The sequence below is a fragment of the Patiria miniata genome, unplaced genomic scaffold (genome assembly GCF_015706575.1).
Source record: "Patiria miniata isolate m_02_andy unplaced genomic scaffold, ASM1570657v1 HiC_scaffold_9, whole genome shotgun sequence".
Taxonomy (NCBI): domain Eukaryota; kingdom Metazoa; phylum Echinodermata; class Asteroidea; order Valvatida; family Asterinidae; genus Patiria; species Patiria miniata.
Genome location: NW_024037076.1, coordinates 6,623,688 through 6,636,882, shown reverse-complemented (window position 1 = coordinate 6,636,882; position 13,195 = coordinate 6,623,688). Strand labels below are relative to the sequence as shown.

The following is a 13,195-nucleotide window of genomic DNA, read 5'->3' as shown; positions in this document are numbered from 1 at the left end:
TTCTTCTGTTCTTATCTCCACCAGTCATTGTTTAATACCTACAATGTACATGTATAAACTGAGGAAGGAACATATATTTCTTATCCCCCACCCCAAAAAATCCCTTGTTCAGCAGTGATACATATTATAAATAAAAATGATTTCTTTCTCATTGGCAAGTTTTTTCTAAGATTAATTACAAAAATCTTCAGGGCCTTAATTAAGCACAGCCATGTAATGAGAACATATTGTCCACACGTATGTATAGTTCATTAAGTTCCACAAGAGAACTGATGACATTTCTCTTGGAGCGCAAATTCCAATGGGAGTGAATACAGCATTCCAGACTGGCTGATAGGTTCTATGTCCAACAGCCTCCAGGAAGACATCACTGAGCTGTCATGTATGTATGCTAATATAAGCACACTGTGGCACAATGGTGTGTAATTACAATGTCAAATGTAGGCTGTGGCTATGTCAAGTTTTCCTATATATCTTTAAAAAAACACACGTCTAATTGAAAACATACATTTTGCGCACAGTTGTCCTTTCAATCAAAATCAATTGACTGTTTTCAACAGTTAAGAGCTCCCAGCCTACATTAAGCAGGATTGACTGGCTGTGACTGTGTATGTTACTTAATACAGCTACGCTTTGACTGTAGGTGATTGACAAGCCAGCTGTGCCTACTTCCTCCCTGCTTTTGTCTGTTGACTGAATTTGACTAGTCACAGTGCTTGCTTGAAATATGATCATCTTCAAATCATTGATTTCCTTCTACATACACTGTATAGGGCTTTCACATGTACACTACAATTTACAAAGACATTGACTCACCTCTTGATTCAGGTAACCATTGGGACAGTCCTTCAAGAATCCTTTGTGCCTGCCCAAAAATAGCAAATTATACATGTGTATAAACAATAGGTACCGGTACAACACTTTTTTAGTGGGGGGTTGGGGTGGGGTGTGGGTTGGGCTAGGGGGGAGGCTTGGGTGCTTGGGTGGGGGTTGGGTTGATTTATAATGGAACGCAAACAAATCATGTACATAGGAACTTAGGAAGTGTTGTAAACCCCCCCCCCCCCAAACACTAGGGCCCGCCACATTTTTCAAGAAACCTCTAATCAACAATGTACAACATGTACCACATTCAATAGTTAAATGGACAATGAAATGAATTTGACAACATGGTACATTGTATGTTGATCAAATAGAAAACTAGGAAACATGCTCTTTTAAATCCTCCTTTAATTTCCCTTATTTTTGTTCGATGGATGCTTTTCCATTTAAATGGTTCCATGTTCTTCTTGAATACTGAGGGTGCTGTTGCTGTGATATCAAGTTATGTACACTCTTCAGTGTAGGGGTTTTCTGTTCAAATTGCGAACAAACAAAATTGCTCACTGAAAACAAATGCGCAAAAAGTTTGTCCACGTTTTTGTCCACGTCAGTACGTGGACAAACAACACTGAATCACCCAAAAAAGAAAATTTACTACTGCAACCAATCCAAAAGTCTGGCAACTTTTGATGTTGGTACTGTAGGAGGTGTGACATTGAAGTTTCTGCCTTGAATGACATCATGGTTTTGTCATGAATATGGAAATAGCATTATTCGCATAACAAAGCCTGTTTCAAAAGGGACCAATTTTACATTTTCAGCCTATTTTACATCTTGACCTCAAATGACCTTTGACCTTGGTATGTGACCTTTGACATCATTAGCAGATGAAAGTTGCCATGTTGCATTTATGACTCAAGTTTGGTTCCAATTGGACTTCAACTTTTCAAATGAGACCAATTTTACATTTTCAGCCTATTTTACCACTTGACCTCAGATGACCTTTGACCTTGGTATGTGACCTTTGACATCATTAGCAAATGAAGGTTGCCATGTTGCATTTATGACTCAAGTTTGGTTCCAATTGGACTTCAACTTTTCAAATGAGACCAATTTTACATTTTCAGCCTATTTTACAACTTGACCTCAGATGACCTTTGACCTTGGTATGTGACCTTTGACATCATTAGCAAATGAAAGTTGCCATGTTGCATCTAAGACTCAAGTTTGGTTCCAATTGGACTTCAACATTTGCAATGAGACCAAGTTTTCGAAACTTTAACCAAAATACCACTGTATACGGACGTACACGTTACATACCAAGTGTGGACATTCCCTTAGTTTCGTGTAGTTAAGAAAAACCATTGAAAAAACTCATTTTTCTCAAACTGTGAAAACTCTTTCAACCCAATTTTTTTCCTATGATCACCTTTAGTGTTTCTCTTCATTTTGCCAAGGATAAGCCTAACCCAAAAATGCCTCTAAACCTGTTTTCCAGAAATGGGGAAACACTGTGTGGACTTGCCCAAGTCCACACAACGTCTCCTCTACCTGGTTTATGTGGACCTCTTTTGTTCGGAAGTCCACACAGTGAATGTAATGCCTACCCACACACACACACACACACTCAGACTTGTTTCACATACCTAGTGTGGACTTTCCTTTCTTTTCGTGTAGTTAAGGAACACCAGTGGAAAAACTCATTTTGCTCAAACTGTGAAAACTCTTACAACCCAATTTTTTTTCAATGATTCCCTTTAGTGTTTCTCTTCATTCTGCTGTCGTATGTCCATGCATTATGATACGTTCTGTGAGGGACACCAACTACACGTTCCATGAGTTACAGTGTGTATTAAAATGGCGGCGCCCATGCCACGAGTTCCTGTGAAGACTCGGTGAGTTCGTTCCATTATTTACTGGTTTGAAAGGACCCATAAACACAACATAGTGGCAGCGGTGGTCCCAGTAAATGTTTGCAGACATAATCAGTGACATTTTGAGACTATATCACGTCAGGTAGTTGGACATTTTGTGGCAAAACAAACCGTTATTTTTCGTCCGATTCGCCACGTTCGTACGTGTGCCTAACGTACATCGATCATGTCGCAGTCACAGGGGGCGCCCTATAGTTCAGCTTTGATCGGACGGCTCGATCCATATGACCAAGTAGAGGAAATCACCAACTACCTCGAACGATTGGACCTGTATTTCAAGGCCAATGACATTTCTCCAGCCAAGCAGTCTGCTGTTCTGCTGAGTTGTATCGGAGCAAATGTGTACAAAACTGTGAAGAGCCTTTCTGAACCTGTGGCAGTCACTGAAAAGACTTACGCTGAACTGTGTACTCTGCTCAAATCGCACTACGGGCCCAAACGACTGGTGATTGCTGAACGATTCCGGTTTTATCAGCGCAATCAAAATGCTGGTGAGACTGTAGCACAGTATTCTGTGGAATTGCAAACCTTGGCTGGACCGTGTAAATTCGGTTCTTTTCTTGATGATGCCCTTCGCGACCGGCTAGTTTGCGGCATACGCAGTTTGTTCATCCAGAAACACTTGCTCACCAAAGATGGCCTGACATTCTCCAAAGCCACCGAACTTGCCAAAACGCTTGAAACAGCCACAAAGGATCAGCAGGACATTAAGGCCCGGGGAGATAGTAATACTACTACAGTCCAGGCAGTCCATCAGGTGCAGCAGCGCCAGAAGCAACGCTCCACCAAACCTCCCATGAGAAGGGATCAGCGATCCTCGTACCCCAGACTGAGTGGTCCCCTTTGCCAGAATTGCGGCTACGCCTCAACCCATAGAACTTGTCCTGCCAAGGGACAACACTGTAAGAGCTGCAATAAGATCGGCCACTTTTCAAAAGTCTGCCGATCAAGGCCCAAACAGATGCGAGCAGTTCTCCAGACAGATCCAGAACAAGAGGATGAAACCTGTACTTTTGCAGAGAACGAGTTCTTTGTTGGTGCCATACGCCGACAGCAACTGCCCATCGATGACGTTTGGAGACAGGACCTCCATGTACATGGACAGACTGTGTCATTCCTACTTGACACAGGCTCTGAGGTCAATATCCTCCCGCTTGACATCTTCAACGCGCTGAATGTCCCCGATAAGACCCTACAGCCGTCCTCCACTCGCCTTACAGGATTCTTCGGGGGAAAAGCCACACCAATCGGCCAGACCAGACTCATTTGCCAAGTCAAGGGCAAAACTCAAAGCTTGCTGTTCCTCATCCTGCCTCAGGGAGAACCAGTCATAGGCAAGCATGCCTGTGACTCGCTTGGATTGGTCCACAGAGTCTACACTCTACTCAGCCATGAGAGTGTTTTTGAAGGGGGTGGATGTCTGCATGGACAAGCAGTTAGCATCAAGGTAGACGAAGCCACCACCCCTTACTGCGTCATGACTCCTCGTCGTATCCCCATTCCTCTCATGCCCAAACTGAAAGAGGAGCTGGAGAGGATGGAGCAACAGAACATCATTCAGCGTATCACTGACCCCACAGATTGGTGCTCGCCTATTGTGATAGCGCCGAAAAAGAATGGTGACATTCGCCTATGCGTAGACCTCAGACGACTGAACAAAGCAGTTGTCAGGGAGAGGTTTACCATACCAACCGTCGAAGAAGTCCTCGGCAAAGTCGCTGGCGCCCAGATATTCTCCCTGCTAGATGCCAAGCATGGCTTCTGGCAAGTACCACTGACAGAGGAAAGCCAGAAGTTCACTACCTTCATTACACCATTCGGGCGTTACTGCTTTAAACGCCTTCCATTTGGCATCACATCGGCACCAGAAATATATCAACGCATCATGTGCGACCTTCTAACCGACATACCCGGGGTCGTGGTGTACATGGACGACGTACTGATCACCGGTCGCACAAAAGAAGAACACGATGAAAGACTCCAGCGCATTCTCGAAATTGTGCAGAACGCTGGACTACAGCTGAACAAGGACAAATGCAAAATCGCCCAAACAAAGGTCGACTTCCTCGGCATGAAGCTTGATAAAGACGGCATCCATGCCGACCCTGCAAAGATAGCAGCGATCATCCAAATGCCACCGCCAACCACCAAAACCGAAGTCAAACGACTAATGGGGATGATCAACTGGCTTGCGCGATTCATTCCCCATGTCTCTTCAGTCGCTGCACCAATTAATGACCTACTGAAGAGTGATGTCAGCTGGGTGTGGGGATCACCACAGCAGTCAGCTTTTCGCAGCATTAAGACACTCCTCACATCAGCTCCTGCACTCGCTTTCTATGATCCAAATAAGCCGACCATGGTTAGCGCTGATGCAAGCGAATACGGACTGGGTGGATGTATTCTGCAGCAACAAGATGACAAACAGTGGAAGCCAGTGGCGTACTGTTCAAGAAGCCTCACTCCATCTGAACGACGCTACGCGCAGATAGAGAAAGAGCTGTTGGTCTCGGTGTGGTCGTGCGAGAGGTTTTACGTATACCTTCGAGGCCTTCACGTCACCATACAGACTGACCATAAACCGCTGGTTCCACTCATCAACAATAAGGATCTGTGTGACGCTCCGCTGAGGTGTCAACGACTTCTTATGCGTCTCATGAAGTACCACTGCACTGCAGAGTACGTACCTGGCAAACTCCTCACTGTGGCCGATACCCTGTCTCGCGCACCCTTGAAGTCATCGGTCACTGAAAGCGACAACCTTCCAGACGAAGTTGAAGCACATGTCCATATGGTCACAAGCCACTGGCCAGTCTCCCAGGGGAAATTGGACGAGATCAAACGTGAAACTGCCCTCGATGAAGTGCTGGTGCAAGTCGCATCACACATTCGCAGTGGCTGGCCAAAGTACTCCCGCGACATTGAATCAACAACAGTGAAGCTCTACTGGGAGAACCAAGACAACCTCAGCTTCGTCCAGGGGATCCTCACCCATGGCGACCGCATCGTCATCCCGGCAAATATGCGCCAAGAGATGCTGTTGAGGATCCACGAAGGTCACCAGGGAATATCAAAGTCCAGAGCCCGAGCTGCTCAAGCCGTTTGGTGGCCAGGTATTGGGAGCGACATTGCCCAGTACATAGAGAAATGCTCCTTCTGTCAGACCAAGCAGTCAGCACAGCGAGCGGAACCTCTAATCTCGACTCCGCTTCCTGAACGACCTTGGCAACGTCTTGCCTGTGATCTGGCAGAGGTCAATGGGAGACACTACATAGTCCTAGTCGACTACTTTTCGCGATGGATTGAGGTCCATCATCTCCCGACAACAACGTCGTTGGCCGTCATTAACTTTTTGAAGGCCACTTTCGCCCGTTTTGGCATTCCTGAGGTTATCGTCACCGATAATGGGCCACAGTTCCTGACCGAGTTCAACCAATTTGCAAGTGAGTATGACATCCAACATCTCACATCTAGCCCAAACTACCCTCAGGCGAATGGAATGGCCGAGAAGGCAGTCCACATTGCTAAATCCATGCTCCGGCAGCCTGATCCTCTGCGAGCATTGCTGACCTACCGATCCACACCAATCCCAGGCCTCAACCTTAGTCCTGCACGCCTGCTGATGGGTCGCGAACTACGCACAACATTGCCAACACTCCCTCGCAATCTCCGTCCCAAGGTGATCAACACGCACCAGTTGAAGGCAGCCGACAAGCAACGTAAGGCCAAGAGCGAGTCTTACTTCAACGAGAAGCATGGCGTCCGTCATCTGTGTGAGCTGAAACCAGGTGACACGGTGCGGATCCGCAACAAAACACATCTGAGTCCGTTGGGTGAGGTGGTTCGAAAAGCAGGTCCCCCACGCTCCTACATTGTCAACGTTCAGGGCGTCGAGTATCGTCGTAACCGTCGCCACTTGCTGCTTATCCCAGAACCAGAACCAGTTCTTGAAGTCCAGACCCCACCTGACCCAATTCACCCACAGAATCCCAAGCCAACAACAACAACAGTCAGACCACGACGCACAGGAAAACCTCCACGCTGGCACCAGGATTATGTGGTGTACTAAACCTGGCACTAAACTGGAACATTGAACTCTACACTCCACAGAACTGAACTCTAGATTGCTCACAAATCTGGACAATTTCAGGATTTTGGCACTTGAATAATCTCACATAATTTCAGACCTAAACAACCTTAACTGAACACACTTTCACAGCAGCATTCACAACATATGTTTTAATGCCAGAAAGCATTGCCATTTATTTACTGTTAACTATTGTTCATTGTTAATGTGTTTAACCAGTTTTGTTTGTTGACAGCTTAAAGGGGGGAGATGTCGTATGTCCATGCATTATGATACGTTCTGTGAGGGACACCAACTACACGTTCCATGAGTTACAGTGTGTATTAAAATGGCGGCGCCCATGCCACGAGTTCCTGTGAAGACTCGGTGAGTTCGTTCCATTATTTACTGGTTTGAAAGGACCCATAAACACAACATCTGCTACAGATAAACCTAACCCAAAAATGCCTCTAAACCTGTTTTCCAGAAATGGGGAAACACTGTGTGGACGTGGGCAAGTCCACACTTCGTCGCTGCTACCTACATTATGTGGACGTCTTTTGTTCGGAAGTCCACACTGCGTATGTAAGACAAGCTCACACACTTAGTCGTTTTTTGCTATGCTTCCGAGGATTGGCTTTGTGTTTTCCTTTGTCCCTGTAATATAACACTCTCCCATAGACTAAGCACACAAACCTGCGTTCGAGGACAATAGGCACCTTCCTTCGAGGATCAATGGCCCCTTTGTGCTCCTTTTGTTGTCTGTCCTCAGGCATAATGCCATGCAGGAACACGTTTGTTTTACATCGCTATGTGGACATTCCTTTGTTTCCGTGTAGTTAAGAAAACTCGGTACAAAAAAATAACTTTACTTAAACTGTGAAAACTCTTTCAACCAGATCAACCCCCCAATATTTTTTGGATTTTCTTGAAGGTTTCTCTTCATTCTGCGACACATAACCCTAACCCGAAAATGCCTCTAAACCTGTTTTCCAGAAATGGGGAAACACTGTGTGGACTTGCCCAAGTCCACACAACGTCTCCTCTACCTGGTTTATGTGGACCTCTTTTGTTCGGAAGTCCACACAGTGAATGTAATGCCTACCCACACACACACACACACCCCCACATGTTTGTTTTACATCGCTATGTGGACATTCCTTTGTTTCTGTGTAGTTAAGAAAACTCGGTACAAAAAAATAACTTTACTTAAACTGTGAAAACTCTTTCAACCAGATCAACCCCCCAATATTTTTTGGATTTTCTTGAAGGTTTCTCTTCATTCTGCGACACATAACCCTAACCCGAAAATGCCTCTAAACCTGTTCTTATTGGAACAAAAACTACACAGCAAAAGTTGATAATAAGCAGGACAAGTTCTTTTCAGAACTAAATATCTTCTAAGGGGTCGTTCAGACACCGTTCGGTTTTAAATTCCCTTAAAACACCGGTTGAACTCGATTCAGTGTGTAACTTTCTTGCTAAAATGATGTCTGAAAGCTTTTTATTTAGACCGAATCGAGTTCAACTCAAAAATAAAATGGCAACTTAAACCCCCTCGGAGGGAGGGTTTAGTGAATAACCAGAACGAGTTTATCTCCTAGTATGATGTCTGAACGGTTTTAGCTAAAACGCTGCCCGTTTTAGCCAGCGCAGTGGCGCGCTTTTGTATTAAGCAAACAATGTCCTAATTCTCCTACCGTTAAAAATATCCAACTTCAAGTCCAATTTCCGCAAGTTTTCTGACCACATGGTCCCAGTTTCACATCGTGCTCACTTGATCGCACACGTACACACGTACGATGCGGTGACAAACATGTAGATGCCAACGCAACAACTGCTAACCAGAGCGTTATTATCATAATACACTAATATATTCAACTACCAGGAAAACTTTGGCATTGATTGGTCAATATTGCAACGTTAATATCATGTGTATTTTCATGTGACTGACATATTGTGCTGGCAAGTTGTCAAGTTGATGCAGTAAACCTTGAGTGCAGTGAAATCTGTTCGTTTTCAATGTTTGTGTTTGTTTTCAATCAACTTTTTAGAACATTTTTTATGTCTTTTTGCACCACAAAAGGTACAGAAAATAGCCCCGAAATGTAAACACAAATGGTGTAAGGCCGATACAATACTTAAACTAGAGGTTGTAGGAACAACCACACGGTGTTGGGCCATGGATTACCGCAAACTTTGCCACACACATCAACTCAAAATATGCATGTTTTAATCCATGTTTGACTTTTTCAACATGCCGCCAGAGGGCGCTCTAACATTTGATGACGTCACCTGTAAAATTTTTGTACAGTACTGCCTAGGCAGACACTCACATCGTTGAAAGCAAGTTCGCATCTTCTGCCAATTTCAAATAATAAGGCACTTCCGGTTTCGACCGGAAGGAGGGGTCGCGTGATTTTGCACTTAATACCCGCAAAATTCCCGATTCCCGCAAATTCAAGTTCTGGTCTCTCACGGTTGATTTTATATTGAATTCCAAAGTTAAAATGTATTATATTTTTAAGTGACGTCACGTGACTCATGATGACATCATGATGACGTAATTACAAAAAAATACATCTGCAGTGGGTTGGGCATTCGTGTATTGACAATTGAAGTTCATATCACTTTTCATTTTGACAAACAGTTCCGGGGAAGAATGTGTCTATGAGAAATTTAAAAAAACAAGAATATTAAACTCGTAGAAAAACAATAGGTTTTGGGCTAAAGCCCAACACCTAAAAATAATGGGGAAATCGCCCCGGTGGACAAGTGACTGTCGTGATGTTTACCGCGTGCCATGCTACATGACCGGCCAAGGCTGCGATGTCAAACACGGCATGGCAACACACATCACACGGTGAGGGGCTCAGACCACGTGTAGCGAACTGTCAAAATGGAAGAGTGAAGGCTCTTTTTAGCGCGCGGTTTTTGCCGAGGCGGATGTTCTACGTGACCTTAGAAACTGAGATAAACTGCTTCGAGTTGAACTTAAAACGATGTCTGGACGCTCGGTAGTTTTATTTTTACGACGGGCCTCACATGGCGAGCTACCATTTTAACTTTTACCGTTTTAGCTAACACGGTGTCTGAACATGGCCTAAGCAGTAGTTAATACCACATGGTGTTACCGCAAACCGAAACGGTGCCGATACTCCACCATGCAAAGCCTAACATCATGCCTCTAAACCTGTTTTCCAGAGAGGGTGAAACATTATGTGGACATGGCTTAGTCCACATAACGTCAACACAACTTGCATTAATATGTGGACATCTTTTGTTCGCATGTCCACATGATGACTGTATACTAATATACGGACAGACATAGTGATTGCATGTTCTCTTTCCTGAACTTCGTTCAGGCGAGACAAAAACCAAAAAGGAACAAAAACCCTTTGCCACAAACCCATTTGGTTACACTTTCCAGTACATTTACATTTATATAAATTACATAATACATGCACATGTGTACATGTACAGTCGAATCTCGTTAGTACAAACTCTGTTAATACAAAATTCTGGTTATAACAAACATACAGCCTTAGTGTGCATTTATGTGCACAATGAATGGGACTGTCGAGCGCAAAGTGAGTCCCCCGCGCAAGTTTAAACTTGCGCGCGCAAGTTTAAACCTGCGCACACGCAAGTTTAAACTTGCGCGCGCATTCATTTCCTTGCTACAAATTGCGCACGCAAGTTTAAACTTGCGCACTGCATAGATTTTCCCGGCCACGCATACAGAGCCGTTAAACTATGCAGATATGTAACATTATTTTTAAAGCAGATTTTTTTCTCCGATTTACTAATAGCATCACTGAGCTTCGGGAGACGCCTTAATGCCTTTTTTTTGAAACATTTTATTAAATTCATTAATTAAATCATTTGCAAATTTATTTATTTTTAAAATAATTACCATTTTATATGCATAGCGTTTTTAAGTTGTAAACATTTTTTAATATGAATTATTGAGCCTGCAATAAAACATATTTGTTAAAGTAATACATTTAATTAATTAATTAAATTAGTAATGCAATCATTATTTTTTTTCTTCAAATTATGCATTTTTGAAGTGTACACAGCGCTCGAAATGTTATGCAAGTATTTCTAAAAACAATATTTTTTAAGAATAAGTACTTTTTTAATTGTAGAATACATAAGCATTTTAAAAATAATGTAAATGATTACTATAATGTCAAAACTTGAACAATTGAACTATTGAAGGGATCATAATCATTCTTTTTACGTGAACAGCGGGTTACACCTAGGAAATTATGATTTATAAGTTTTCTCGGTCAAATGAGCAGCCAATTTAATTTCCGTGCGTTTGAATTGAAGCTATTTTGCCTCTCCAGTTGTTACTGCGTTTCAAATTCAGAATTCGGCCATTCAATTTCGTTTTGAGGCATTCAAATTCCTTTAGCACTGTGTTCAATTTAGCATATCGTCATTCTTTTTCGTGACACACAATCATCATTCAATTTAGCAAAGCTGGTTCGAAAGGAGATTTTACTGATTTAATTTTTTTTCAATTTCGTAAAGAGGCAATCAATTTCGCTTAAAGAGAAATCAAATAAGTACGACTAAAGAAATACGAATAAACAGATAAACTGTACTAGGCAACTGTTTCGTATCTTCACTTTAATTCAGGCAAACCTTGTTTTATTTATTTATGCTTCCAGTAGACTTTACATGGGGCCAATGAGGTTTTTTCTTCTTCTTTGTTTTCTTCTTCATTCTTTTTTTTGGGGGGATCTTTATTGGTTAACTGACCAAGACCTAATTTTGTATTGTGTTTGAATGGGATGTTTCTTTATGTTTTTCCTGTTTTTTTATTGTTTATGTTGTTTCTTCCTCAACCATCAATCTGTTGGCGTGCCAGACATCTTGGCATATATGTTTGGGTATGGTTGTACCACTGCATGCACTTCACTTGGGTGATGACATCAACGCTCTGGATGGCTGCTTGTTGAAGGAGATCGCACCTCCACTGCTGCATGTTCATTCCTGCTTGCTGGGCAGCCTGTCTGTCTCCGACACGTTGTTGCCACTCAGGTAACCCAAGGATGCGTTTAACTGCAGCCTTGAATGCAGAGTGTGCCATCTCCGTGCTGTTCAGGAATGGGGAGTAGGGAGGGAGGCGCTTCAGCTGGATCATTGGGTTGGCACCTTCAGGGAGTTGGGCTCGCACGTGAGGCCTCGCATTGTCGTATATGAGGTAAATGGGTTCGTCGTCTGGGAAAACTGCATCACACTCTTGAATTGTGTCCGCAAGAAACTCCTCGAATCTCTCTCGCGTCACAGTTTCGAATGCGATTCGGTGGTGCACCAAGCCTACTTCACTAGAAACAGCGAAGGTGACATTGCAATTTCTCCCTCGTTGTCTGTCGACGACTCGTCTTGCAGCGATCCCTCGTGGAGCTCTACCCTGGGAGCGTCGAGTCCAGATGTTATAACCTGTCTCGTCAATGAAGACTAGATGCACCAGAACACCATGCTGCAGGAACCACTCACCATACTGGACGCGTTGATCAAGAACTTCAGGGGAATTTCTTGCATCAGGGACGTCCTCCACTAGTTTCAGTGTAATCATCCTCCCATCCAAGGCCCTGGCTATGGTGGCAGTAGAAACCTGGGGCTTCTCTGGCAGATGCTCACTCAAACTAGCCTTCATTTGTTGAAGTGTCAAGACGGGATTAGCGTCAAGGATACCTTGCAGATGGTTTCGCATGTCATCATCCATCTTGCTGTGGGTTGCTCCTCCTCTTGCCAGCGTCTCTCGCCTTCCAGTCCTCAAATATGTTGCAACAATTGATCTGGCTGTGGACTTGTTGATGTTCAAATTGACCGCAAGCTGAAGGTAGTCTTGCTCGTTTCCCTCGAAGGCCTCAATCAACCTTTCTCGATCTACCTGGGCCACTCTAGCGTAGCGACCACGAGCTGCCATTTCTAGAAATATGCGTGTAAAACTGTAGCGAAAGCTCGTCTTCGAAGTACATCGGCAAAGTGACTCAAGTGCCAAAAAGTGAACCGTATTTATGCCTTCAACATTCTTAAGGAAACAAAAATTTAACAAAGCGTTTTTTAGATGCACAAATTCCAGAAATGACTGCCCAAAAATGAATTTGAATGACTAAACACACGCCTCAAAAAGCTCCTGCGAATTTGAATGCTGCTTTGTTGAATTGTTAAATTGCATGATTATTTTGTTAAATCGAATGACGCAACAGTACATTTGACTGGTCATAAAACGAAATCGAATGACCCTTTTCAGTAGCATTTGATTTCGCGCGAAATAGAATAGCGTAGTGGTTAAATTGGCTGCTCATTTGCCGAAATTGACCGAGAAAACCTATATTTACATTCAAGAATA

The 13,195-nt window shown here is 43.5% G+C and overlaps 1 protein-coding gene across 1 annotated transcript in view; it reads right to left on the bottom strand.

The window, feature by feature from the left end:
- LOC119720619 (neuronal calcium sensor 1-like) overlaps positions 1-13,195 on the bottom strand; it is a 33,003-nt gene that overhangs the window by 17,579 nt on the left and 2,229 nt on the right. The window contains exon 3 of the mRNA XM_038190366.1: positions 817-865. Coding sequence (XP_038046294.1) covers positions 817-865 — 49 coding nt within the window. The remainder of the gene's footprint in view (positions 1-816; positions 866-13,195) is intronic.